Source organism: Pelecanus crispus, chromosome 4 (genome assembly GCF_030463565.1).
Source record: "Pelecanus crispus isolate bPelCri1 chromosome 4, bPelCri1.pri, whole genome shotgun sequence".
Lineage (NCBI taxonomy): Eukaryota > Metazoa > Chordata > Aves > Pelecaniformes > Pelecanidae > Pelecanus > Pelecanus crispus.
In genome coordinates, this window is record NC_134646.1 from 20,913,633 (window position 1) to 20,940,961 (window position 27,329).

Below are 27,329 nucleotides of genomic sequence, written 5' to 3' on the forward strand. Positions count from 1 at the left end.
AATGCAACTGCCGAATCTGTGGCAGTGCAGTCTCCCCATGCTCCATTTAAGTGTTTCTTTTCTTGCTTCTATTTTTTTAGCAAAATGAAGCTGAAGGAAATTGATCGTACTGCCATGCAGGCATGGAGCCCTGCACAGCAGCACCCCATTTATCTGGCCACAGGTGAGTTTCCCCAGAAAGCATGTGCTAGCAGGCCTCGGGCTACATGTGATGGCTGCCACGAAGTGATCATAATTGCAAGTTGTAAGAGTTATTTCGTGTCCTGAAGGCTCTAGCAGGGTATATGGTGTGGTGCCTTTAGTGAAGTTCCACAGTTGTGCTGTGCATGAAAACATGCGTTGCATTCTGCAAGTGACAGCAAACATCCCCTTCTTTCTTCCAGGGTAAGGTGACAGCAATCCTAACAGCTAGTTCACTGTCCCTTGCTGCTTGTTTGTAACTGTGATCATTTTCTGTGCATTGTCAGGGGGAGAGAGGTATTTGCCCAAAGCTTTTCTTGTTCATATTGGTTAAGAAAACCCCAAAGGGGGAACCATGGGGAGGACAGTTATATAGAACTACATCTAAATAACACAAACAGAAACCTGACCTTATCTCAGGATTCTTTTTGCAAGGATGATGTTTTTATGTCCCTCCTTGTGCTGCTTTTGTAGTTGCTGTTTTCTGTATCATGGCTTTCTCACTGCCAAGCACGCTTCTTTGCAGGTACATCAGCTCAGCAGCTGGATGCAACCTTCAGTACAAGTGCTTCTCTAGAAATATTTGAGTTGGACTTATCGGACCCTTCGCTGGATATGAAGTCCTGCGCCACCTTCCCTTCCTCTTACAGGTGAGGAGTGGGGTTATAAGGGAAAAGCGATCATTGTGGAACTGTTATACATGGTGCATGTGGAAAGGCTACTTCATGAGGTTTATCTGCAGTTGTTAAGGAGAGGAGTAGAAGTTCAGTGCTGAAGGATGAAGGTGCGTGAGTGCTGTTGATATTGTGGGACAGTGAGGTGTCATTGTGAAGGCAATGAGCTTGGACTCCGAGGAGTTGCAAGCAGCTCATGCTCTGACATAAACCTAAAAAAATCTGACATTGGCTGGTAGGTTTGAATATGTATGCAGACAGTTTATCTTGGGGAGCCTCTGGGATTCTCCAGAGAACAGAAGGAAAGGTGAAACTATGAAAATGCAGTGGCAACTCTTCACATTGCCCTATCCTGTTTGCATTTAGGTATTTCAGGAAGATTCCTGTAACATAACTAAACTGGGTCATGTTGAGCGTGTGGTATCATACCTCACCCTGCAGCTGGGAAGCCAAGTTCCAGACTGTATAGCTCCACTTAGCTCTTAGTTCCTTACCATGCGCTTGTCCCAAGAAATATTGTTAGCATCAGAGCATCCAGTTTTCATCTCTGCAACACTTTTAGCAGCTTTCTGGTGGCTCGTCCAGTGGCTGGTGCTTGTTGGCAGGTGAGCTGAAATAACATAGATGGAAGTGCAGGATGTTCCTGTGGGTAGAGAGGGAGGTGAAAATTTTCATTGCCATTGGATTGGGTCCATGACTTTTTCATACCAGCTACAGTGTCAGCATAACCACTCTTTCCCCTGGTGACCCGAAGCAACATGACTGGAGGTGCAGGCTATTACAGCATTTTGCCAGTATGTTCAAGTGAGAATTTGATGCTTCCAGAGAAGCAATTGCCATCTCCCCCACCTCTGACAAGTGGAAATTAATTGGACTTGAGTCTTTGTTATCTGTTTTAAAGCTGTAACTTCAAGACCTAAGGACCTACAACTGTTTCCTAACGTTCTTGACCAAATGCTATTTGCTGGGTTTCTAGAGGTTAAACGTTGCCTATAAACAACGTGAGAGGGGTTGCATTGTGTGCATTTGCATGCAGTAAGATTGTGACCCTGCTTAGGGATGCTGTCCTAATTTGGGTAAATAACAGTTGCGGTAGCTTTTGCAGGAGGTAGCGCAAGGTGTTAGGCTGCTGGCTTTATGCCATGTCAGTTTTGTTGTAATGATTTGTGGGGCTGGCAGACCAGTTGTGCTGGCAGGCAGCTCACAATCTGTGCCCTGCAGTTGTCTGCGTTTTAGTATGTGGGGCTTGTGAGAAACAGTCACAGTCTCTGTTTAATGCCCTGCACTGTGGGCAAAGCTGATGTTAACACGTCCTACTGACCCACTGAGAACAGGATGAGGTGTTAGATCTTTTAAAGTTTCATTGTTCTACCTTGTTTTAACGATTTTTCAAGGCTTGCCAAGTGGCATTTGTTTACTGAATGTCAAAAAACGCTCCTTGTAGCCATGATGCAGTTCTCCTTTGAAAGCGCTTCCCTTGGTGAGCAACGCAAGAATTTGACTTTGTCCCAGAAAATGCGCTACAAGGGAGGTTGATTTTGTGTTTTTAATTAAAAATAACAAGAAGTGCCCCAGCTAGCAATGTATACATCAGGCTCTATTTTGGTTTTTAGCAAATGAAAATGTCCAGGTGGTTAAACCCACAAAACATAAATCCTGCAACAAGCTCTGTTAATTGTCCTCCAAGGAAAGTTTTGCACTGCTTTTATGGAGCCATACTTTATCCTGGAAAGAGCAAAGGACAAGAGGAAAGTGATTGCACAGTTAACTGTTTTTTGTTCCTCGCTGTTTTCTGCCTTCATTTTCGATTATCTTAAGTCCTTTTGAATCTTGCTGGTGGTGTACTACTAGTGCCTGGACAACCCTGTCAGTCACTCCATTTCTTGTAACCTTGCATAGTTAGGTACAGAAGTATAAAAATTGTACCCAGGGAAAGGGTCTGTCTGATATTGCAGACCAATTTCCGTTTGCAGCATCATACTTTGGTGAACCTCCAATGTAATCTGAACACTGGACTAGGAGACTGAGCACTTGGCTGTTACAGTATTTCTTACCCAGCATATGGGTAAGAAAATTTCTTACCCTCTTTGTTTAGCTTTCTGCAGTATGTATTTTTTCATGCTGAAGTTGCTATGATTCAAAGAAATTACTTGAAGGTTGTCCAGAGATAACAAAGAGATTAATAATAACATGGTGAATGCTCAAGTAACTCCTTCCCACCTTCCAGTCAATGTGGGTTTGCTTTCTGCTTGCCTAAGAGCTGATATGTGACACTGTGTCATTTTATGTACAAGAAATTCATTGTTTGCATGGCTGAATACACAGGAATGCTGTTTTGCTTATGCAGCAAGTTCATTGAGTTGGAGGAAATTTGGGTATTTGCAGATGGACACAGTGGTGTGAAAATACTTCATTTCAGGAAGTATGTTTAATTCCTTTTGATTTAGCCTGGAAAATAGATTGTGGTCCAAGAGACATGTGTCTGATGTGAATAAACTACTTACTGGGCCTCCAGTACAGCAGACGAAACACTGGCACATCCAGAAGCACAGATACAGGAAAGGACTCGGAATTTTTCTAGTTCCACCTTTTTCTTCTCTTGTATAGTTGCTCACAAATAGCAAAGGTTTACCTCCATGCTGCAGTTGGATGGGCTTACAGTCCTACTTTGATTACTCCTATTGTTTTGCAAAGGTGAGCTCAAAATCAGTGCAGTGGGAGCACTTACCTGATTTTGCAGCCAGGAGATGAGAGAGATTATCAGTTACCAGGTTATTGGTTGTGCATGTCATGACCCTGCATCTTGATAACGAGCAGAATTGGGACACATTGTATTTCTGATGGAAGGGATTGTAAGTACAGAGACCCATCCTTCAGGAGAAGTGTAGGCAATGCTTTTCTCTCATGTGTCTGCTCTGTCTGCTAGCAGCAGTCTGGAGGCTTTAGCTGGTGTGAGCAAAATGGGGTGCGTCAGGGTATGTGGAGCTGGTGGTGGATGCTTCTAGACTGTGGGAACCTATGTGTCTTACAGGTACCACAAACTGATCTGGGGGCCGCACAGCATGACGTCTGATGAGAGAGTCTCCGGAGTCCTGATTGCTGGGGGTGAAAATGGAAATGTCATTCTGTACGACCCAGCTAAAATCATAGCTGGAGATGCTGAAGTAATAATTGCCCAGAAAGACAAGCACACAGGACCAGTAAGAGCGCTCGATGTCAACATGTTCCAGGTTGGTCTTCTGCTGTTCTTCATCACATACCATCATAGATGAGTGGTCTGTCTTAACTTGTAACCTTAAATCTCTGTCTTTTTTCCCTCCCCTGAAAAGCATGAACTGCATTTGGTGTTTGAGTATGTGTGTATTTAGTAGCAAAAACCCTTCCTGTTACTGGCATTTCAGGATGGGGAATGAAAGAGTTTAAGGTGTCTGTTTCATTCCTTCCCCTTGTCAGTTTATGTTGTCAATTTTTAGTGGGTCTTTTTAGCTCAGCTTACATGTGAAGTAGAGGTGGTCTTCTGTGGTGTTTTTAGCCAGTCGTCTTTTCTAGCTCCCATGTGCTGTGCTGATATTGTTCTCATCACATGGGGAGTATTTACGTGCTCTCACTCATGTTTCTGGTGACATCAGATTTTAGGTATCTCCTTTGGGGGTTGGGTAGGATCCATCTTCAAGATCTCTAAATATTGTTTCTTGGAAAGAGGAGCAGAACAGGAAACACGGTGACGTGCCCTCTTTAGCTGAAGAGCTCTCAAAACCAACAAGCTTTCCTCCATCACTAATGAGCATTTATTTCCTTCTAGATATAGTGGGTTGGTTTTCCCTTGTCCCCACCAGCTGTGCAAGAATTCAGTTGAATTTGTTTCCTAAATAGCACTTCTGTCCCGGCACACTTGCTTTCAGCAAGGCTGCCCTGTGTTCATTGTGTCCTCTCTGAATTGCTTCCTTTCCCTTTCTGCCCGTTATGAAGTCAGGACTTGCTTGTCACCAGCCATGGGATGTGATCAAAGGGCACTCGGTGCCCTATGCTCGTGTTGCCCTGCCTGGACTTTTGCATCCCAGACATGGGATTGCTTCTGGATGATTGCACTCACTGTGGGCAGGGTCCTGTCTGCTGCTGGAGGCCCAAATGCCATGCTCCTTTCCAGCCGGCCCTGCATGTCATAGTCTGCCCAGAGCAAAGCTCTGCAGCAACGATAGCTGTAGCACTGCTTCCTTGTCTGCCCCCTCCCAGAAGCGTCACTGCTTTCCACTTGCCTGTCTGTAGCTGTGCCCCTGCAGCCTCCTCATGGGTGTTTGCTGTGCAGTGGAGGAACACTCCACAAAACGGGAATGTTGGTCTTGGCATGCCAGTCTAGTGCAGCGTATGAGTTTTTTTAATTAACTCAGTCTTTCCTGCAATCTCAAAAAAACTTGCTTTTTTCCCTAAGCTGCTCTGTGTGAGCCAAAGGCTATATCCTGAGCTGATAGGAGAAATTGGCACAGTCCTGTGGATCTGATGCCTCCCAGCAGCTAAGACTCTGAAAGCTGATGCTGAAAATACTCTTAATGTCTATTAATGTGTCTTACAGACTAATCTGGTGGCCTCTGGTGCTAATGAGTCTGAAATCTATATCTGGGACTTGAACAATTTTGCTACGCCTATGACACCAGGAGTGAAGACACAGGTACCAGATTTGTATTTGTTAAATACTGCAGAGCAGACTAATGAAAAATATGCATGTCACTTAAGTTGAGAGCTCATTGAAACCTACAGTTTTAAAGCTGTCTCAAGTAGGGTGGGGGGGAAAGCCTTTTGAAGTCTAATTTGGGCATGAGCTACGTTTCTGGCAATGTTAGATATAGTCCTTAAGGGATGGTACAACAGATCTCTCTGTATCAAAATAAAGAAAAATACGTTCCTGCATGTTGTTCCAGTGGCTTTCCCAAAGGCCAACAAAAATAGGTCTTCTATTGGTACATAATTTTTGTAACATGCTTATTAGACTGTGGGGTTTGAGATATTTTTCTCCTTGTGACATGCCTGTGACTCGAAGCATGTGGCAGGAGCCACATATTGTCCTTAAGGACAATACTCTCTGAGCGGCAGTGTAGGTAGCTTTCAGTGAACGCTTTTGGAAGGAAGTCAGTCATGACAGCACTATTTTGCCGCACTTTGTGTCTAGCCATGATTTTTTTTGCCCAGCTGCATACAAGGGTGACTGGATGCTGCTGCTTTTCTAGCCCCTGGAGTGCAGTTTCCTGGCTGTGCCTGTAAGTGCAAGCATGTGCAGGTCCATGCAATGAATGGTTTGCTCTACTTCTCATGCAGCAATCCTGGATGTGCAGTCGTGTTTATCCACAACAGACCTGTGATTTTGGCTGGCTGCACAAGCAGTTGATTCATGTCTTCATGTGGTGGGATTTTATTCTTTTAAAAATTGTATTTGGCCAGGGAAAGCTGGAGTATCCCCTTAGTCTTTGAGAAATGTTGCATTTTATCAAGCAACAAGTAATAACAAGCTGAGTCTCTCAGGTTACACCACCTTTTAAATATCCATAACCATTACATGTCTTCTAGTCTTCCTCTGTATGTTTCACTGCATGCATGAATCTGAAGATCGTGAAGGTACAGATTGAGGAAAATAGGAGGAAGATAAAAAGCAGCTACTGAGAAGTCAGAAGATGAGGCAGTAGGTTTGGCAGTTACCTTCATTGGTTTCAGGGAGTGTTTAATTGCTCTACTTAAGGGCCAGTGTTTAGCCTGTGTCTATTAAAGAAGATCTATGGGGAAAAACAATAGCCTTTTGTACTTTGTGCCTTGTGAAGGACATAGAAGAATGGGAGGAAGTTGTTTCAGTGCATGTACGTTTCTGTAGCTGTTACAAAATTGCACAAGAAGTTTGTGGTTACTAGGAAATGGGTTTGTCGTGTGGGCATTTTGGAGGATTCTCACCTTAATCAAAGATCCCCAAATAGGACTTTGTCTAATAGTAATGACAGCTGGAAATAATAGTGCAACAAGGACTGGGTTAACATTGCTTTTAATTCTTGGACTAAAAATAAGCACTTGGGGGGGAATAAAAAAGCCCCACAGAATTCCTCCAAGCAAACGTTTTTTTAGTAAGTCAAAACCTAATAATCCAAGGCAAAAGGGCAGTTCATATACCCAGATGTACTTTCATGGAGTAATTTTCTGTTCTTGAAGACAGTTGTGCTTAGTCTTCTTTAAGCAACTGATGTATCATATTGTAAAGCAGAAAATGCAGATATTACAGCGAAATACTAGCAGCTTATAAGTCAGGGTTTTCAGGTGTTCTGCCCTACAGCATGTGTACATAGGAAACCAGAACACATGCAGTACCCCAGATGAGTCTCCTTGCAGATTTGTCGTTTAGCAAGTCCTGAAAATAACAGGTTTTGAGTCTTTGATTTGGAAAGGTTGTGACAGGCTATTCTGTGTGCAACAGCCTCTCGAGGACATCAGCTGCATTGCATGGAACAGGCAAGTCCAGCACATCCTGGCGTCCGCCAGCCCTAGCGGCCGAGCTACTGTGTGGGATCTCAGGAAGAACGAACCCATCATCAAAGTCAGTGACCACAATAACCGGGTGAGTTAGCTCTCGCGTGGCTGCATGGGTGCTTGTGGAGAGGTGTGGGTTGCCTGCATGTGGGGACAGTTCATAGCACCCCTTCTTACATGACATAAAACTGGATCAGGCACCAGTATCTTTATACAACATGCTAAATATCTAATGCTTTCTCTTAAAAGGCTATGTATATGCAGAGGGGTTGTCAGCGTTTTAAACAAAAATAGGCAGATGCAGGTTGAAGCAAGGCAAGGCAGTCAGATTTCCTGTCAGAGTGATGTTAGTTTGGAGAAAGCCATTACTGATCTGTTTGGGGCTACCACAGAAAGCTTTTTATTCATTCAACTAGTCAGAAATGACATGTTTTGTGTGCTGGAGAGATGAGGTTGCAGCTGTGATGTACTGTGGGTGAGCACATTTAGTTTTGCAGGGCAGGTGATGTCATGACTTAGTGCTCAGGCAGAGAGGGCTTCCTCCTTGGCATCACAGGTGGGATGAGCACAAGAGCTGAGCCCTGTCAGAACACTGATAACTGATGGAGCTGAGGCCTGTTCTTCTGCTGGTCTGGATGTGGAAATGGGAACAGGCTGCAGCCAAGCTTGGAGAGGGCAGGGTCTGTGGTGGAGAGCACCACAGAGGAGTGTTGCTGTTGAGCAGGTTACAGGGGACGCTGCCTCATATAGTTACAACCACCATGCCTGCTCCTCAGGCAGTGTAAATCTTAAAAAGAGCCTACTGAACTTGCGAAGAGTGATGTATTTGTATAATTCTGTATATTTTAAATGGAATATTGCTACAACAAACTTTGAAGATGTAGCAAGAGTTCAAAACGAAATTTACAATTTCCTGAAGTAGCTGCTTGGTCACTGCACTCTTATTATTCTGATAAACTGTGTAATTCTCAATGTTTTACGTATTTGTTGCCTAACATAACAGCAGCACGGTAGGCTGTCTTCTTCATGTGACTGCAGCCTAGTGGTACAATGTTCACATGACAATAATGTCTGCCTAACAATGCCTTTTAATAAAATATCAATAAAAATATTAGAGAAAAAGGTTTGTACAGAGGGCTTTACAGTTTTCTTACATTGAAACAGGATTGTGAACAAGATGGCACAAGGTCATCTCTTTGAGAGGACCTTGGGAAACTAACTGCAAGTCTCCTCACTCACAGAAACAAGGAGAGTATCCCAATCTAAATGCAGTCAGAAATAATGCTCAGAAACACAGCTGCAAGTTCCTTTGCAACAGTGTTTTACCATGCATGTAGAACTACTTAGGCTAGTTGTCTTTTTCCTTTAGTGCTGCTTAGTTATTTTATGCTGTGGCACAATGTTGTCCCTCAGATGCACTGCTCAGGCCTGGCATGGCACCCTGATGTTGCTACCCAGATGGTCTTGGCGTCAGAGGATGACAGGTTGCCTGTGATTCAGATGTGGGACCTAAGATTTGCCTCCTCACCACTTCGTGTTCTAGAAAGCCATACAAGGTATGAGTCTTATGTAGTCTGCTGCTCCATGGTGTTTGCACTGTTGGTGATTGCATACCAGTTGGTACATCTCAGTTCTTGCTCAGTTCCCTGTGAAGGCTCACTTAATTGGAGGTGGTGATTCCATCAGCAGGCAGTGTTATATGCTGGCTCACTGACTAGCCAACCCTGTGTCCTGAAAGGCTTGCCTTCTTGGGGCCTTCTGGTTTGAAGGGGACAGGCCCCCCTCCAAAAAAAAAAAAACACCCACCATCCTGCTGAAACACTGAAGTTGCTAGTTTGTTTCTATGCTTTTTGAGGAGAGGGAGCTGAGGTGCAAAGAGTTAGTAGTAGTTAATTTTGCCTGAATACTGGACTGAAGATGCACCTGGGCACATCCTCACATGTGGACATGCACAGTCTCTCTGCCCCTCAGTCCCCTAAATGCCTTAAATTTGGGTGTGAGGAAAGATTTTGATAAATTCTTGTCCCTCCTCAATTGTTAGTGAAACTTTCCTTATTGCCCCAAAACAGTGCTTGATTTAAGGAAAGAAAACAGCAATAAGTCTGTGTTGTGTCTTCTACCAAAACTGCTGCCAGTGGTTCTGCTGACTTGAATCTCCTGCTAATAAAAAGAAGCTGACAATCTTCATAGTCACCAACCTTACCTACAGGTTTGCGCACTGTGTTAACGATACTGCAGGCAAACAAACCATTTTGTTACACTGGTGTCCAGATCCTACTGCATGACTGTTGCATTTAATTTTCAGGTACAATGACTGCACCTTTATACCTCTTCATGCAGAAAATAGAAATCATCTATTTCAATAAATAAAGTGCTGATAACATTGAAAAATTTCTCCTCTTGTAAGAGGATGGAGCGTGGAGGGCATTTTGAGGTGACATGCTCAGCTAATGTAGAAACCGAACTTACATGTTTTATCACCATTTTTCATTTACATTAAACTTTTTTTTTTGTTGTGACTTTTCATGCAGGGGTATATTGGCCATTGCGTGGAGTATGGCAGATTCGGAGCTGCTGCTTAGCTGTGGGAAGGATGCTAAAATTCTCTGCTCCAACCCTAACACAGGCGAGGTATTGTACACACACCACTTAAAAAAAACTCTGTTCAGAGGTGGCACAGTGGCATATGCAAAGCAAGTGTTGGTGTGCTTGCATTCCTAGGAATGATGCTTCTGTGGGATGTTTCTCCCTATCCTGTGTACTTGTCTGGTATATGTGCCTTCTGAGCTTGTTCTGGTGGTGCAGGATTCCTTCCTAGTATTGCTGATACTGCACATTTTTCCTTACTGCTTCTCTCCTGCTAAGTAGTAAGATCCCTGCTCATTATAAAGGATAGAAATTGCCCCACTTAAACTGAGTGTTTTCTTCCTACTCTTTTGGTTTTGTCTGGATTACTGTTGCAATTGCCTTTTTCCTTCTGAAAGTGTAAGAACTTTTATCAAGACCAGAGGGATTTTGTAGGTTACTACAATAGTGGCAGATCAGTGAGAGCCACTTGAATGTGTTCCCAGCCTGCCCTTTTGGGCCTGGGGATACCTTTCAAAGGGGATGCAGATCCTTTTTTCAGACAACTAGAGTGTTTGCCCCTAGACCACAAGAAGGGCTTCAGGCACGTTGGAGGGCTCCTTGCCTGCAGTAGGCAATAATCCTGGAGGATGGAGCGAGAAGTGTTTCTAAAATTCAGACATTGGCCCAAAAGTGCAAAAGCTGTGGGGTAGTAAATGAGTTATCTGAGCTGGATTCTGAGCTGTTAGAAAGGCTTTACATGTGGATGAAGCATACATGTTTTTATTAAAAATAAGAAACAGTTTCCTGGGAGACAGTGAGGCAGTTAGCATTTTGCTCTTTGAGTTTCTCCTAGTTTATAGTTAAATGTCTGCTGCAGTGGTGGGCTTGTCTGTTCCAGGGCAGGAGAGGCTGTCTGCCCAGAGTGCAGGTTTTAACTTTTCCAATTTTCCTGCGAAAACAGACTTACTTTGGAGCCTGGACATGTCTCCATGTAGTGTGTAGAGATACTCAGATTAGCTCTGAATGACCTAGCATGAATATTGGCAGCAGCTCCCAGCTTGCAGTGGGACAGCACAGACATACCCGCCCTGCATAGTTTCTCCTGTGTGGATTAAACAGAAGACTTAATGGGAGGAGAAGGAAATTAAGCAGTGGTGTGTGATAATCTCCTGTTCAGCGATTGTCAGGGTTTGCCCACTGTTAGAGTGTATGGTGACATGGAGGCTGCTGGAGAGCAAGACAAGCAGACAGGAGAATTGTTGCTGTTCGACGTGGTACTTCATAAAAGCCCTGATTTGTTGGACTTGTTTTTGCTGCCCAGGTGCTGTATGAGTTGCCCACAAACACACAGTGGTGCTTTGATATCCAGTGGTGTCCCAGGAACCACGCTGTCTTGTCTGCGGCTTCATTCGACGGGCGGATCAGCATTTACTCCATCATGGGAGGCAGCATGGATGGCTTGAGGCAGAAGCAAGTTGACCAGGTATTGAGAAATGTTCAGCTAAGAATATGGACAGAAAGAGGGGGCAGAGGGTGCGGTTTGGAAATGGGCTCATGTGAAGTCTTCTTGCTGCTGTCTGCAGCCCTGCGTTGCAGGAGTACCAATCCAGTGCAAATAAATGTTTATGTTTAGTTTATTGGAGATATGTCACTTCTGTTTTTTCCCCCTTTTGTTATTGAAGCTTTCATCATCTTTTGGGAACCTTGATCCATTTGGTACAGGACAGCCCCTCCCACCCCTGCAGCTTCTTCAGCAGACTGCCCCACAGAGTGTCATTTTGCCCCTAAAGAAACCACCCAAATGGATCCGGCGACCTGTGGGAGCATCATTTTCGGTAAGCAAGAGACAAAGCTGGGCATGGTTGGCCAGGTAGGAAGGGAGATAGCCGTGGCACTTGCAAAACACTTTAGGAAGAGGGGAGTTCAACATTGTACTCCGCCTTAGGAGAACTTCCCCTGTTTGTCGTTGTGACGGGAGGTGCTCGCAGCAGCTTCCAGACTGGGTGCTTGGGACAGCAAGCCAGCAACAGTGTGACAAAAATGCTTGGGGAAAAAGAAACAAGGAGGTGGTGTGTTGCCAACAGGCACTTGTAGCTTTCTGTTTTGGGAGTAGGGCTTTGCTTTTATTTATGTGCAGTGCTTGCTCTGGAGTAAACAAATGTACGTTGGGAGGGGGGAATGGGACCAAAATGGGTATCTGAGATCTGAGTGCAGTTTGAAGCTATTATGTGAGTCAGTGTGGTGGAGAATACTCAGGTCAGCACTGATCAAGGTAGCAGGAGTTGCTGTAGCAGCACACAACTAGGGTCTTCCATGGCTGGTTGATTTGCAGAGGAGCCAGGTGAGAGGGTGGCAAAGCCCTGCTTTTCATGAGAGCAGAGTTGTCTGCTCTTTGGCTCCACCTTTGGCTTATTTTCTAGACCCACAAGCCATTTCTTAGGGATCTCCTGAAGATTTTAGCCTGTCCACTTGAAAGGGATTTCTTTGCTGAAATACTGCTCAATTTTCAGCATTGTATGTCTGCTTATTCATGATCTGATGTGCAAATTAAATGCAATTTTCTCCCGTCAAAGAGAAGTGATGTTACCTAGCCGCTGACTGATGTGTCATTTTATAATAGTGTTTATTCCCTCATTCGTCCTGTTTTTCCAGGAGCCCGCTGTCAGTATTTTTCTTGGCTAGGCTTTTTGCTTTTTCTAATGCTGACTTTGTAATTTATTTGACTGGCCTATATAAATTAACTTTGAGCTATAGAATGAAATAATATTAGAAGTAGCTTATAATATTTTTTTCTTCTGTTGATTTTACTTCTCTCCAAATCATGACACAACTTACTGCCCATTTCTCATAGGCTTTTAACTGGTAAACAGCCTACCAAGAGCAGGGCAGACATCATGCTTGAGCATTTATTTAATGATGCATAGGTTTCTTTGGTAATTACATTGCAATATGATGAGATACTCCATTTATGCTGGGCACTGTACAGACTCACAGCTCCAGTTCTCAGTTTCTAGTCAGTCTTTTCCCTGAGAAGAAATGGGCACAGGAGTAGCTGTGCTCATAAATCTTAACTAAATGTGTACCCACTTACCCAGCAAGCTCCTTACATGCATAGAAATATGGGGTGGTGGAAAAAAGTCAATGAGTTGATGTCAGGAATGTTTGTTCATTGAGCTTATATACAGTATATAAAATCATGTGCATACATATGTGTATGCTCATACTTTTTCATATATACTCCAGTGTGTACTTGTATTTTTTACATACTGCATGTGTGCCTCAATTCCAGTTTGGAGGCAAGCTGGTTACGTTTGAGAATGCCAAGTCTCAGCAGCAGCCAGGCATCGAGCAGCAGCAGCAGTGTCACCATGTCTACGTGAGCCAGGTTGTTACAGAGAAGGAGTTCCTGGCCCGCTCGAACCAGCTGCAGGAGGCTGTGCAGTCTGAAGGCTTTGCCAACTACTGCCAGAAGAAAATTGACATGGCCCAGGCTGACTTTGAGAAAAACGTGTGGGCCTTCTTAAAGGTAACAGGATAACAGCAGTTCAGGAGTTCCCCGCTGACTTGGAAAGCTGGTACAGAAATGGTTCCTTCTGCACAATATGGTGTTTTAGCAGAAGAGATGCTGGCTGGGAACCAAAGTGTAGGCTGTGGGAATAGTGCCCATAAGCCTGGCTGTTGGAGGTGGCCCACCAGAAACGAGAGGGTTCTCAGGGCCAGGGGTGTTTGGGGGGGTTGTGAGAAATCATCACAGAAGCCAAGGCTTGGGGGAAGGTATCCTTTGGTTTTTGACATCCTCCATCAGTACATCTTTGTACAGGGAGCTGGTGAGAAGGCATAAAGCTTTGTGACAGTTTTAGATATGCTTTTCACTGCTCACTATGAACATTTAGAAGTTTCCAAGTGAAGCAGATAAGCAGATTGTTCACCTACAATAACCACATTGAAGCCTTGCCTTACCTGCTTGGGTGCCCAAGTCACTGAAGGCCTTTTCAGTTCTCTTTATTACACTTACTCTCCACAGTCATAGCTCTCACTGGGTAATTTGTGCCAGTCAAGTAAAAAGCCAGTGACGGAGAAAATGCAAAATTTTGAATTGAAATATATTCTTTAACTTTTGTTTTTTAAAGGTGAACTTTGAAGAAGATTCACGTGCTAAATACCTTGAGCTCTTGGGATATAGGAAGGATGATCTGAAGAAGAAGGTAAAAGTGCCTGGAAGCTGTGCTTGTGTTAAATGCTTTACTGATGGGTGTATCCACAGAGTACAGCCTGAAATGTTGATGATGCCATGTATGGTTGAAGTACTCATTTACCTGTGGGATGGTGCTGTGGTTTAGCCCCAGTTGGCAACCAAGCACCACACAGCTGCGCACTCACCGCCCTCACCCCCACAGTGGGATGGGGGAGAGAATCAGAAGAGGAGAAGTAAGAAAACTTGTGGGTTGAGATAAGAACAGTTTAATAATCGAAATAAAATGATAATAATAAATTGTAATGAAAAGCAAAAGAACAAGAGAGAGAAAGAAGCAAAACCCAGGAAAACCAAGTGATGCAACAGCTCGCCACCCACCAAACGACATTCAGCCAGTCTCTGAGCAGCGATCGCTGCCCCCTGACCAACTCACCCCAGTTTATATACTGAGCATGATGTCATATGGTATGGAATAGCCCTTTGGCCAGTTTGGATTGGCTGTCTTGGCTGTGTCCCCTCCCAGCTTCTTTTGCTGGCAGAGCATGGGAAGCTGAAAAAGTCCTGACTGGTGTCAGCACTACTTAACAGACTGATGTTTTAGTTGTTGCTATGAACATTATTCTCCTACTAAATCCAAAACACAGTGCTATACCAGCTACTAGGAAGAAAATTAACTTATCCCAGCTGAAACCAGGACAGAGTGGAAGAGCAATTACCAGTGTCCACAGGCTATTCAATACAGTAAACATTTTTATATAACATTATTTTCGGTCTGTTTCCCAGCAGATAGTATTTGTCAGTACTGCAGCTCTCCTAATAGCCATAATACAACTGTTACCCATGGTGCTGGAGCCTCTGTTTAAATATGGATGACATGAATAGTTGCGTTATTTAAGGAATTCCTTTGTTCCAAAGGACACTAGAAATCTTCCTCTGCTTTTTAAATTTTGTCTAGATAAACAACTCATGAGTAACTTCAGAATTCTTACAGCAAACAGTTTGCTTTGGGTTTTTTATTAGCTATATAATTTTCTTGCAATAAGGATGTTCAACGAAAATTTCAAAGCAGGCAACACACTTCAGAGGTGTGTCTGCATCTGACTGTCCAATGTTGATCTGAAATTCTCACCCATCAAGAAGCTTTGATACTTGTCGGTTCAAGCTATTCATGTAACTTTATTATGTCATCCTTCTACTGTAGCATCATGGAATCTGATCTGGTTTTAGGCTCTCTGGTTGAAGACCATGTAAGCAGTCTTCAGGCTTTCATTAACTACCTTGGCAAACTTAGAATAGTCCTTTTTTTTGTGTGGAACACCATTCATTTTTACAAAAAAAAAAACCCAAAAACCACCACAACCCCCCCCCCCTCCCCCCCAAAGATCAAACCTGGTTACATTTGGAAAGGCAAAATTTGGATTACCAGGAAGCAACTTGCACATCCTAACTGTAGAGCGTTCTTCCAAGTTGGAAGAAGATCCTTATCTCAGTGTTACAGGGGATGCCTGCTGTGCATTTTGGCTCTTTGTTGCTTTCGGTGCTATACCCAGGAACTGTCTAGTATTTCTTCAGTTCTGATTCAGTGGATTTGAATGTTTGACTCATTTTTCAAAGAGTGGCTCCATAAAGATTTCATTGTGGTTACGAATTAAATGGCCTCCAGGGCAAACTTATTACAGAAAAAATAATGTTTTTGCTAATAGTCTGTCCTCAGCTTCTAAATTTTTGTTGCATGAGTCAAAGGCAAGCACAGCAAGGGAAATCCTGTTTTTGAAAAGCAGATGTCAATTAGAAAATCCAGTTGAAATTTAATAGTGTTCCTGTGGAGTGGCCTCATGCAGACTGGAGCCCACTGCCACTGTTGGTCTGGGTTTGATATGCCCTGTGCATGGGGAGAAGCTGGGAAAATGGGCATAGCTGAATTGAATAGCCTGAAATGCTGGGCCTACCCCATTATTTCTGTATTTGACGAACAGATGAGGGGAGCTGAAAGGTCGTGTTTTCATGTAGCTGTTTGTCAACAAAGCATTCCAAGTTGAAGTTGAATTAATGTTTTTTAGTGTCAAGAAATAATACAGGACCGCTCATCTGAAAATTTCTGATACCCAGATGATAAGCTTGCTAAAATCACAACTTGTTTTTCATGTTACTGGTAGGGTAAGGAAAGTAAAAAGGGTCACAGATTTCAGCTTCTTGGAATAAGCTGTTAAGAACACAGTGTTTTATTTTTATCTTCTTAAAACCTGTGATTCTCATATGCAGGTCAAGTCCTGAATTTCTCCTTTCTATTGTAAACTAATGATTAAGAAAGAGAGAGAAAACTATCTCCAGCAATTTGAGCTCAGTTTTTTGTGAAAACTAGCCTACAAGGGTAAAATAAAGCCTGCAGTACTAAAAGCAGTAGATAACATTAGCAGCATTAGGAAACCCAGGCTCCCAGATGCTGAACTAATATATTTTTTGCATGTATTCTAAACTCTATACACTAAACTGGTGTTTTTGACAGCCCTAATTGAATCTGGAGTCACGATTTGCCTTGCAAAGCAGTAGAAGCTGGGTATTTTAACTCTTCCGTACCTTGGACAATCCTAGCCCACATCCCTATGCCTGCTGTGCTTGAAACCACAGCTTTCTGACAATCTTCCTGCTACACAAGGATTGCAGCTGCTTCATTTTCCCTAACCAGAGCAGACAGAGGGTTTTGTCCTGCATGCTCTGATACTATTTTTATTACTGTGGTTTCCAGTAGCTCTAGTGAGGTTTGTGACCCTTGAGTTACCAATTAAAAGGCGTAGAGCAGCTGTTGTTCCCATCAGAGCTTGGAGTGCAGGGGGCTTAGCCTGCTGGGAAGGGAATCCATCATCAGGCTGGGAAAGGAAATGGCTTTAGTTTCACGTTAACTGTTCTGCAGGCAACATATTAGCTACATGTGCCAGTTTTGCAATCCAAGAGATCAGTGTGATGTCTGCCTCTCTAAAATAAAAGGGTACTTAATTAAATCTTGTTGTTTTCTAGATTGCATCTGCTCTGAATAAAGAGGGTCTTGCAGATGGTGACTTGGGAGAGGTGAGCAAACACGTGTGTACAGCTGTGTTCAGTTTTATAATGCCATGGTAATGGGCAAAGTAAGAATAATTTTTCTTTCTGCTTGGTAGCTGTCACAAAGCAAGTCACAAATAACCCATCATATGACCAGTTCCTACATTCAGTAGGATGAAGGTACTTATTTAAAAAAACAAACACGTTTTTCCACTCAAATGTCCCCCACCCCCGCCTCTTCCCTAACAAAGGGCTGTCAGTCACAGGTTTTAGTTCAGGGTCTCAGTGATGTTCCTCCACCTTTCCTTTTTGCTGCCCAATGTGACACTTTGTGCTGCCTGTGACGTAGGGCAGAGCATTGCTACCTGGCAGCTGGTCTCAAGAGCAGCACCTTGCCAGGCTTTAAAAAAGGCAGGACTGAGAGTGTGGTCCTGTAATGCTTCCCTGCAAGAGTGATAAATACAGTTCAGGTGTTGCCTGTTGTAATTGCAATGGCCTGAGTCTAGAACAGGGGGGCTGCATTGCTTTTGTGCTGTAGACATTTTGGATGTCATATGTAGTCGCCTAATGGGGAAGAAAAGATTTGCTGCATGTTTTCAGGCAGCTAAGATGAAAACAGCACAAGGTACTGTGTAATGACAAAGATCAAGGAAATGGAGGGCCTCTACCATGTTTGTCATACGCAACCATATATTTCAAGTGCATTTTTGTGATTCTCAGTCTGTTTCTGGCTACTGTTGGTGGGAAGGTGGCTATACTGTGCAGTGCAAAGTACTACTTCCTCTTTTGCTGGCTTTTTTTTTTTTTAATGGCATCTTCTTTCTGCTGAAGGCTCCTGCAGAATCTGATGAATCTGGGCCAAATGAGGGGGACAAAGGCCAGGCTACAGAGGAGCAGTTCTTGGGAGAGGTATCTGTTGCCCTCTAGACTAACCCTGTTGACCTCCTGTGTATTTACTTTGTTACTATTAAGAGCATTTTATTTTGTTGGGTTTTCCTAGTGCTGAGGATATATGGAAATACAAAAATTACTTAGAATGAGTAAAATGTCGGCTCTTGTTAGGTTGCTTGAGATTTTTTCATCAGCCTCAGACATCATTTAAATAGATTTTGGCGGCAATAAAGAATGAGCTCATTTTGTAACAGTCCAGTTGGCACCAGACTCAAGGACTTTATTCAGCCATAGTTTTCACTCTGATATTTCCCTAACATGTACTAAATGATCTGCTGCCACAATTCTAATGCATTCCTCCCCACCGCCCCCCGCCTTCCTCACTTCTTTCTTCCTTTGGTTGATTATTACCAAGCTGTCAGCTTATTACTGCCCTGTATATAAAGGTATAACATTTTGCAGAGATGCAGCTGTGGTACTGGAAGAGAGGGGGAACGTTTATTCTCTGCATTGCTCCCACCGATATCACAGTGCCATCCATCCCTGTTGCACCTGAACAGCGAGTATCAGGGCTTTGGTAGCCAGCTGCCTCATGAATGTCTGTTGCAACAGTTCATCCAGGTTTATCACAGGCAGTTTGTGCTCCACCACATCTGCCTTTGGGATCCTAGAGCTTTTAGAATCATAGAATCGTCTAGGTTGGAAAAGACCTTTAAGATCATCCAGTCCAACCATTAACCTACACTACCAAGCCCACCTAAACCAATCAAGGGCAGACTAGACTAAACCATATCCCGAAGTGCCACATCTACCCGTTTTTTGAACACTTCCAGGGATGGTGACTCCACCACCTCTCTGGGCAGCCTGTTCCAATGCTTGAATGCTTTTGTTCACTTCTATGCATTTGAGCAGCTTTGTTTTCAGCCCTGTGTTTTAAATATGGGGACAGGTCTATAATTAGAACTAAAGACCCAGCCTCTGCCATGTGAAGTTATAGCACTGAAAATACTAGTATTGCTGTGTGAACAGGCCAGCTTCATTCTCCCCCATTCCCTCAGCCTCTCTTTTGGGTTAGAATTTGAGCTGTTAGCCCCAAACTACCTATGTTCGCTGTGCTCAAACCTGTGCTTGGTGCCTGTCTGCAGTTGTCTGTGAAGATGAGGATGGTGGTTTATGGCTCATGCGTGTTGGAGTGGTGCACTTGTTGACTCCATGTAACAGCCTGTTAAGGACACCAAAACAGAGCACCCTCCTTAGATTAGGTGCTTGATTGCTTATTAATTCATTAGACACTGCAAAGGCAGACACATGTGTCTGACTGTGTAAGGATTTTGCTGTATGCAATCATGAAGATACGTTTGTTATGAGACATCTAGTATCTTCTAGGAGAGAAATCACAGCCAAACGTGACCGTAGTCTACCAGAATGAGAGGTAAATATTTGTGAGGTTGGCCTGAAGCCACTGATGATGCATTGGGGAGTGCTGTCACATACATAAAGTAACTGGATGGGCACATTATTCCTGTGATATTCACAATGTGCTCTCAACTGATACCAAACACATATCGTGCATTATGTGACAGCAAAATAATTTTCCAGACGCTGCCTCCTTTCATGAGCCTAACATAAAGCTTGTTTCAGAGTTACCTCCCCATCCCAAATGCCTGTTCTTGGTTGACTGTGTACTCGTTCTTCATCCTCTGAAGTACAATTTCACTGACCAGCATATAAGCAGGGTGTTCTCAGTAGACTTAACTCCCACTGCATGTACTAGCACGCTGGCTTATGACAGAGGAGGCAGTTTGTGGGACAATTTCTGCACTCTTCTTAGGCTGTGCTGTGAAAATTTATGGTGGAGAGAGGCTTCCCTCTTGGTATTACTTCTTTATTATTAAAGCTTTTGTTTGAAACCTCAAGTACTTGCAGGAAATGCTCTCTATCTTAATTCCTGGGGGAGTTTTATAAAAAAGTAGCTTCTGTCTGCTGAGCACTCCTGTACCGAGTACAAAGTGCTTAAGTCTGTGTGGACCATGCTGGACTTCTGTGTTGAAAATTAAGCATGTGTTCATGTGTTTTGCTTGATTAAACTAGGGTGTATGCCTAGTGCAGAGTGTTTCAAGAATGAGCTGAAAGTCTAAGTGGAGCAAAGTGAAACCTAGATAGCATTATGGTAGACTGTTCTTGGTAGGGGTTGAAGTTGAAAGAGGAAGGAAGGGAGAAGGTTTCTGATTTTGTGGTTGTGGCTGTTGTTTTGCTTTAGGGGGTTGCATGTATATTGGGCACGAATGCACGTATGCAAGTCAGTACCCAGGATCCAGGTGTCTGGTTGCTGGTATTTGTGATCTCTAGGTATGCACACTTGTGCTTGCATAAGCCTTCCATGGTGGTTAGAAATCTGGGGCTTCCAGCGCTTTCCCCCCTTGGCATCCAATTTAAAAAATGGTCCACTCTGATCTCTCGAAACAGTGATTTTATAATGGCGTGTTTACGTGCGCTGGAGGTCCTTTGATAAGCCCAGGCCTTTCTCAGTGTGCTTAGGAGATGACTTTGTGCAGGCAGCAGGCTAAGTTGATTATCCTGTGCTGCAACAGTGTTCTAACAAATGACAGGGATAGTCTTCCCTTCTAAGTTAACGATCTCTTAGGTGACTGGTAGTCTGAAGGTCTATCTTTAACTTGTAATGCAAGAGTCATACTTTTTAAATGTGTGTGTATATTCCAAGTGTTTACATAATCTCAAAAATTATGCTTTTCCTTTCTCTTAGAGGGTGAAGGACCATAAACAAGAAACTGAAGATTTGGTATCTGCAAAGAAGACATTTAACATCTCTGTTAGTGGAGGTAAAAAAAAACCAAACCTTGATATTGATTTCATTGTATGTGCTGATATTTATAAATACTGATGTTGATACTGGTATTCCAGTGAGAAAGCAATTTCTGCACAGATTGTGAAGGATTATCATGACTTGCCTCTAACTCCATTCATTTCACAGCAGTCTCAAGGCACTTGAAAATACAGCTTCTATAGCGAAGGAAAGGAAATACACAGCATTCATATACCCCATTGCTGAAATGCAGCTACTCTGAGTGATTTCTGGTATAAAAGAACACACACCTGATCAGGCATGAAGCGCTAATGTTGCTGTTTGTACAGAAACTCCCAGGGGATCTTGAATAACACAGAAGACCATTGACCCCTGTCTAGTTTTGGCTTTGGTTTTGGCACTGTATGCAGAGTAGTTGTTTCAGGGGTCATTTAGACCTCTGGCATTTTGCTAGCATTCACTAGCATGTCGCTCTGCAGCAAGGTAAGTGATACTTGATAGTGCCCCACCTGATGTGGCTGTGACCATAGTGTGTTTGAGACTGGGATGAACTTGAGCATCCCTGTAAGTACCTGCCTGGAGCAGGCTGGTTTGCAGAGAACTTTGCATAGTGTTGTACAGTGGGACAGAATCACCTGGTGTTGCATATTAAGTGATATTTGTGTCATCATTTAAAAATGCACTCCTCTCATTGCAGATGTGGATGGTTTGATTACCCAGGCTTTGCTGACTGGTAACTTTGAGAGCGCAGTAGATCTCTGCTTGCACGATAACCGCATGGCTGATGCCATTATCTTGGCCATCGCAGGTGGACAAGAGCTGCTTTCTAGGACACAGGAAAAGTACTTTGCTAAGATGCAGAGCAAAATTACCAGGGTATGTTTTTTTCAGTTGAGAAACAACATGCATGTAGGCCTTTGGCAACTCCGTTTTTCACATTAAAAGTTTTCTTGCCTTTTCATAGGTTTATTTCTGTGAGAAGCTAGTAAGTACTCAAGTCATCCACAAGATCTCAGAGCAGAAAGATTTCTGTTACTCTTTTTTTAATGCATCAATAAGGAGAGAAGAGGCGCACTACCTGGATATCAATACACAAGAAGAGTGTTCTTTACTGTGTCTCTGAGTTGCATATACACTAGTAGATCCTCACTGATAAAGATAAATATCTTAAGTAGCACATACTTCAGTCTGTTATCTTGTCACATTTTTAAAGAGTTGCATGTGACCCATGCTCAGTGCCAGCAGTGTTGTGTTCATCAGTCTTAACAGCCTGTGATCAGTCTTAACAGATTTTGCCAGTGATTTGTTTCACTGCATGCACAGAAGAGAACTAAGCATGCCCTAAGTAAGGGTAGATAATCACCCTTTGTCTACGAGACAGTGTATTATGGCCAGCTGGTTATTATTCTTTTCAGCTTTTTGCAATGCTAGGGATTGCTGATGCTGTTCGTTCAAATCTTTCTTCTTTACTACTGATGTGAGAAAGTACCAACAGGAGGATGAAACAGGAGAAGTTGCCTTAAAAGAGCACAGGACAATTGGTTTGGCAAGGATGGCTGCTCTTAGAGGAGGGGAGAAAGTTGCTCACGTCACCTTCAGCAGTCCATTGTCAAAGAAGGGCTTTTTATACAGTAGCAGGAGGCAGCCTGTAAAAAGGGCATGTTCTCAATTGTTTTCCTGGAGCAGGGCTGAAGGCTGCAAAGCACAGTCACTTGGGGAGTTAGGGTACACAGCACCACAGGCTAGGGTCTGTAAGTGGGATTTTGCTGCTTGTTACCTGTGATCCAGTTTAAGATAGGAACAATTTGCATTTCTAGTAGTGGACAAGTGAAAAGAGGAAAATCTCAAGTATTAAGACTGCAGGATTTCTTTCCCTGCCCCCAGCTCCTTTCCCGTCTCTTCCTAATCAGGGGAAGGAGAATTTTGTAGTGTGTGGGAAACTTCTTCACTGTAGTTCATCCTTTGGGAAAAGGTATTTTTATGAAGAGCTGACCTGTGCCTGTGCTAATGAGTGACCTTGTAGTTGGGACCTTGCATTTGTTGTTCAGGTGTGATTTCTTCTTTTCTGGTTGCAGACTGCACACTTACTGCTTGTTCAGCTGTTTCTGAGCTTGAAGTCTTGGCATGACAAGAGCTTTGTTCACTAAATAGCAGCACAGCTGCCAAGTCTGTCTTTTTTGTCTGAAGCAAAATAACCGGAGACAGAGTTTGAGACAGAAGGAACTGGAATTTCATTCTGAGGGTTTTTGGACAGGCATGGGTGCAGGGTAGGGATACTGCAGCCAGCTCAGGTTGATATTGCTGCCAACTTGTTTCTTCCTTCAAGCAGCCTTTTCAACTGCCCCTTGCTGGTCAGCTTGAGGCCAAGAGCTTAAAGCTGAATGAAACAGTTTGACAAACAAAATTCATACCCCTTGCTGGGCACTGTGTAGAAGACTTATAGCTAAATACTTGGTATGTTATCTTTGTCTGCAAAAACAGCGCTGAAAACTATCTGCAGCAATCCCAGCTTGCAGAGATTTGTGCATTCTTTTCTGGCATGTTTTGCAACAAGAATAATTGGCCTGTCTGTATTTTCTGAGCTTGTTTTGTGATTTTCACTGAACTCCTTTTGAAGTAAGATGTACTCTTGTGCAGCTGTTGAATTGCAGTGGAGTATCTGCTGTAACCCTGGATACAGTGGGGATGAATACACTTGAATAGATACAAATTATACTGTATCCTAAAAAAAAGGAAGTTCTACCAAGGTCTTAACTGTGGTATCTCTCCTCCTGGTCTAGCTCATCACTGCAGTGGTAACAAAGAACTGGAAAGAGATTGTGCAGTCTTGTGATCTGCAGAATTGGAGAGAGGCTTTGGCTGCTGTGCTCACTTACGCCGGGCCAGATGAGTTTGCAGCCCTTTGCGGTAAGGACACTTTACAGGCTGGATGTCATTTATTCCACTTACAGCAAAGCTACACTTTGCCATGGTTGTTTTCCTTCCAGTAAATTACTGTAATGCCTTGCTAGTTTCTTTGATGGATAATACAGTTCTTCAGTCCTGTTGCAGAGGAGGAGGAGAGGAACCTCTGGGGTGCTGTGTTCCCAGTATGTTCCCTGATTTTCTGGGCACAGAACCCAGACCCTTGTGAGCAGATGCATCCTGGTATCACCTGTGTAGTGCACAGCTGCTGGTCTCTTACTGTTTCCAGATGTGTAATGGTGATGTTGATGTGACAGGTGTCTCAGCCAAGGGACCAGCGTCTTGGAGTGTTTGTGCATGGGACACAAGTGGAAATGTTTCAGGGAAGTGCTTCACTCTTCTTTCCCAAGAGCAATTTTGACTTCTTGGAAGGAGTCTTCTTTCACAGGCAGTGAGCATGCTTGCCCTCATGTACACTCTATGGCAGACAGCTGGCTGGGTTTAACCCACAGGGAAGTTATATTGCCAATAGCTGTGTGCCTGACACCCTGTCCCCCTCAGATGCCAGCCACAGTACAACTCGTTTCAGCACACGTCAGCCCAGAGCAGTATCATGGCTTTGTTCATCACAGTTGCTTGGCTGGTTGCACACTCGGGTCACGCTCCTGAAATAAAGGAATACAAAGTGGGTGGCAGAGGGGAGAATCAAACCCTGGCCTCTTGTCCTCTGTCATGTCAGCAGATGGACTGTCCCCTCTGACATGCAGGTGTTTGACAAGTCCTTGCTGCCATGGCATTAACTGCCTCCGAAGTACTATGAGCTCCCATGAAATAATCTGTGCTGGACACAGGAGTATGTCCTTACCAATGGAGCCCAGAGGCAATATCCCTTCTCACTGTGCTGAGCAGAGATGCAACAGGCATTGCAGGCTTCCCCAGCCTCAGCAGTGATGGAGGCATTGCTGAAGTGGTTCACCAGCATCTTCTTTGTTCGTCTTTTTCCTAGATCTCCTGGGAAACAGGCTGGAGAGTGAGGGGGACAGCCTTCTGCAGACACAGGCTTGTCTCTGTTACATTTGTGCCGGCAACGTGGAAAAACTCGTTGCTTGTTGGACCAAAGCTCAGGATGGAAACAGCCCCTTGTCCCTTCAGGTTGGTAATTCTGTTAAGAAAGATGTTGGAAGTAACACACTGCAATCATTTGGCACTTGAATCAAATGATCTAGTGTAGAGCTTTGATGCTGTCTGATAGCTGCATGTATCTCAGGATGCAAGCCTTTTCCTTCTGGAACAGGTAGCTTTTGTAGAAGTAACACATAAATATGATATTGGAAAATGTGCTGTGAAGCACGATGTCCCTTATGTCTGCTCTGTTCTTTGGGTAGTCATGCTAATATGCTTCTTGTATAAAAAGGTAGTTGTAGGGCTTAGAGTGTTTTGGTAAAGGGGCTTTGAATGCTTGTATCTTTTGCAGTAGGGGAATACTTGGATGTTTTTGCATTTGGAAGAGATGGCTTGGATCTTCAGGGGAAGAAATCTAATAAATTATGGTTAAATCTGGAAGGAAAACTGTAGGAAGGTTCTCATGAGAGTTTTTCTCTAGGAGGTTAAACCTACAGGGTTTGGTTTCCAGTGGTGAAATATGTTGCATATAGCAAATATCTTGGGGGAATAGGATTGACGATAAGATGAAGCAACTATGGAATAATTTGTTTTATAGTATAATCTTAGTTTCTTCCATCTCTTGAGGGCCTTTGAAGGACCAGTTTTAGAAAGTACTTAAAGTAATGTTACCTGGCAATGCAGTGAGTCTCTAGTTAATTGAAGGAGTTTTGCTTTGCATTATTAACTCTCTCCGGTTTTGAATTACCAGAATTACTTTCCAGTCTCTTGATTGTGAGGGCTTTGTTTACAGATTTACCTTGAGTTTGAATTTGCATTTTGATTGCATTGCTTTGCTCTCTTGAGCTAAAATTGAAAAATATTTTTGGAGTCATAATGAGGCTGCTTGTTTACTATGATGTGGAATTGCTGAAACTCGTAGAAGCTGTTGGTTATCTTGTTTTTTTTAATTTGCCTTTTTTGAAGTGCTAATTTGTTGGGAAAAACAAAAATGTAGTATTGAACAGTCAGTAAACAGTCCTTATTAGTGATGTATGGTTGAAATCCTGTGTGTGGTACGCTCATTAAATCTGTCTTCCAATATAATACAGTGACAGTAAGAAAAACATGAGAAAACTGACCAGAAAATGTTCCTGTAACTTAGCACTAGGAGGAAATCCAACCAAGACCGGTTCTGGTATTTGGGGATGTGCAAGGAGGGCAAGATACGGAGTATTCCTGGTGAATAAAAGGAAAACCATCTTTGCAGTAACCACTGGAAAATGATGGACGACTCTCCCAAGGGAGTTCTTAAACACCTTAATCAAAAGGACCTAAGAACTGACTTACTAAAATGCTGCAAACAAATGCATGGCGCCCCAGCACTAATAGTGGTGATGGACATGATGTTTTCCATTCACTGTCATGGCTCTTGCCAGATATTTTTATGAAAGCATACTCTTTTGGTGGACATGCTCAGTGCTGATAGGGCACTGAAATTCTGTTTAATAAAAGCAGTTCTTTTGGCTTTGAACTCTACCTGATGCGCTGCTGGCTTTGCTGTTAGAAGCCACTTGGTGCATGGTTGCTGGTTGCTGTTCTATTGTCTCCGTGCTGGGAAAGTCATGCCTTCAGTGCAGCTGTAACTGTCTGGGAAGCCTGCACTTGGCTTGGGCTTCCCATCAGGTGATAGGGGTTCTGCAGGGCTGCCCTGAGGAACAGCCCTCCACAACAGTTGTTAGCCTACTTCACCCCATCGTTCTCATTTGTGTGTTTTGGTTTGGGTTGGTTTTTTTTTTTCCCCCGATCTTCCAGGATTTAATAGAGAAAGTCGTAATCCTGCGCAAAGCCGTGCAGCTCACCCAGGCTGTGGACCCTAATGCTGTGGGGGCCCTTTTGGCTGAGAAGATGAGCCAGTACGCCAACCTCCTGGCTGCCCAGGGCAGTATTGCTGCAGCTTTGACCTTCCTCCCTGCAAACACCAACCAGGTACGGGGCCTCTAGGTTTTTTACTCCCTCCCTCTGTGTGAACAGGTGTACTTTGAGCAAAGGTCCCTGCATGCTGCAGTTAACCAGCAGGACTGCCATTTGAAATGCACCTCAGGATGTGATGGTCAGGCTGTTTCCCCTGTCCCTGCACTGGCCTCACTGAGCTGGCAGAAGTACACAGCCTTGTTCTTCTCCCTCTTCATTTCACACCCTTGTCCTTGCAGCCAGTGGCTGCCAAGGGGGCAGCTGTCCCTCCTGCAAGCCAGACAGTGAAACATGTACCTTGACACTTGGTTGGCTGTTTTCTTTTGATTTCTCATCTTCCATCAGCTAGTAGTTGTAGACAGGCTGGCTTGGGAATGATGCAGCCCAAGATGGGAGGCAGGCACATGGAGGACACTTGCAATGGCCCCATGTCTCGTGCAGAAAAGACTTCAATCAGATAAAGCAGAGCAGGCTTCTG

At 43.6% G+C, this 27,329-nt stretch overlaps 1 protein-coding gene across 2 annotated transcripts in view; it reads left to right on the top strand.

Annotated features, from left to right (window-relative positions):
* SEC31A (SEC31 homolog A, COPII component) overlaps positions 1–27,329 on the top strand; it is a 49,012-nt gene that overhangs the window by 622 nt on the left and 21,061 nt on the right. For both annotated transcript variants that reach the window (XM_075709783.1, XM_075709782.1), the window contains exons 2-19: positions 81–163; positions 707–830; positions 3,886–4,084; positions 5,425–5,520; positions 7,303–7,443; positions 8,769–8,911; positions 9,887–9,986; positions 11,245–11,406; positions 11,606–11,758; positions 13,213–13,449; positions 14,054–14,128; positions 17,134–17,184; positions 17,989–18,066; positions 20,813–20,888; positions 21,570–21,748; positions 23,653–23,779; positions 24,783–24,928; positions 26,693–26,866. In XM_075709783.1, coding sequence (XP_075565898.1) covers positions 85–163; positions 707–830; positions 3,886–4,084; positions 5,425–5,520; positions 7,303–7,443; positions 8,769–8,911; positions 9,887–9,986; positions 11,245–11,406; positions 11,606–11,758; positions 13,213–13,449; positions 14,054–14,128; positions 17,134–17,184; positions 17,989–18,066; positions 20,813–20,888; positions 21,570–21,748; positions 23,653–23,779; positions 24,783–24,928; positions 26,693–26,866 — 2,340 coding nt within the window. In that variant the 5' untranslated portion in view covers positions 81–84. The remainder of the gene's footprint in view (positions 1–80; positions 164–706; positions 831–3,885; positions 4,085–5,424; positions 5,521–7,302; positions 7,444–8,768; positions 8,912–9,886; positions 9,987–11,244; positions 11,407–11,605; positions 11,759–13,212; positions 13,450–14,053; positions 14,129–17,133; positions 17,185–17,988; positions 18,067–20,812; positions 20,889–21,569; positions 21,749–23,652; positions 23,780–24,782; positions 24,929–26,692; positions 26,867–27,329) is intronic.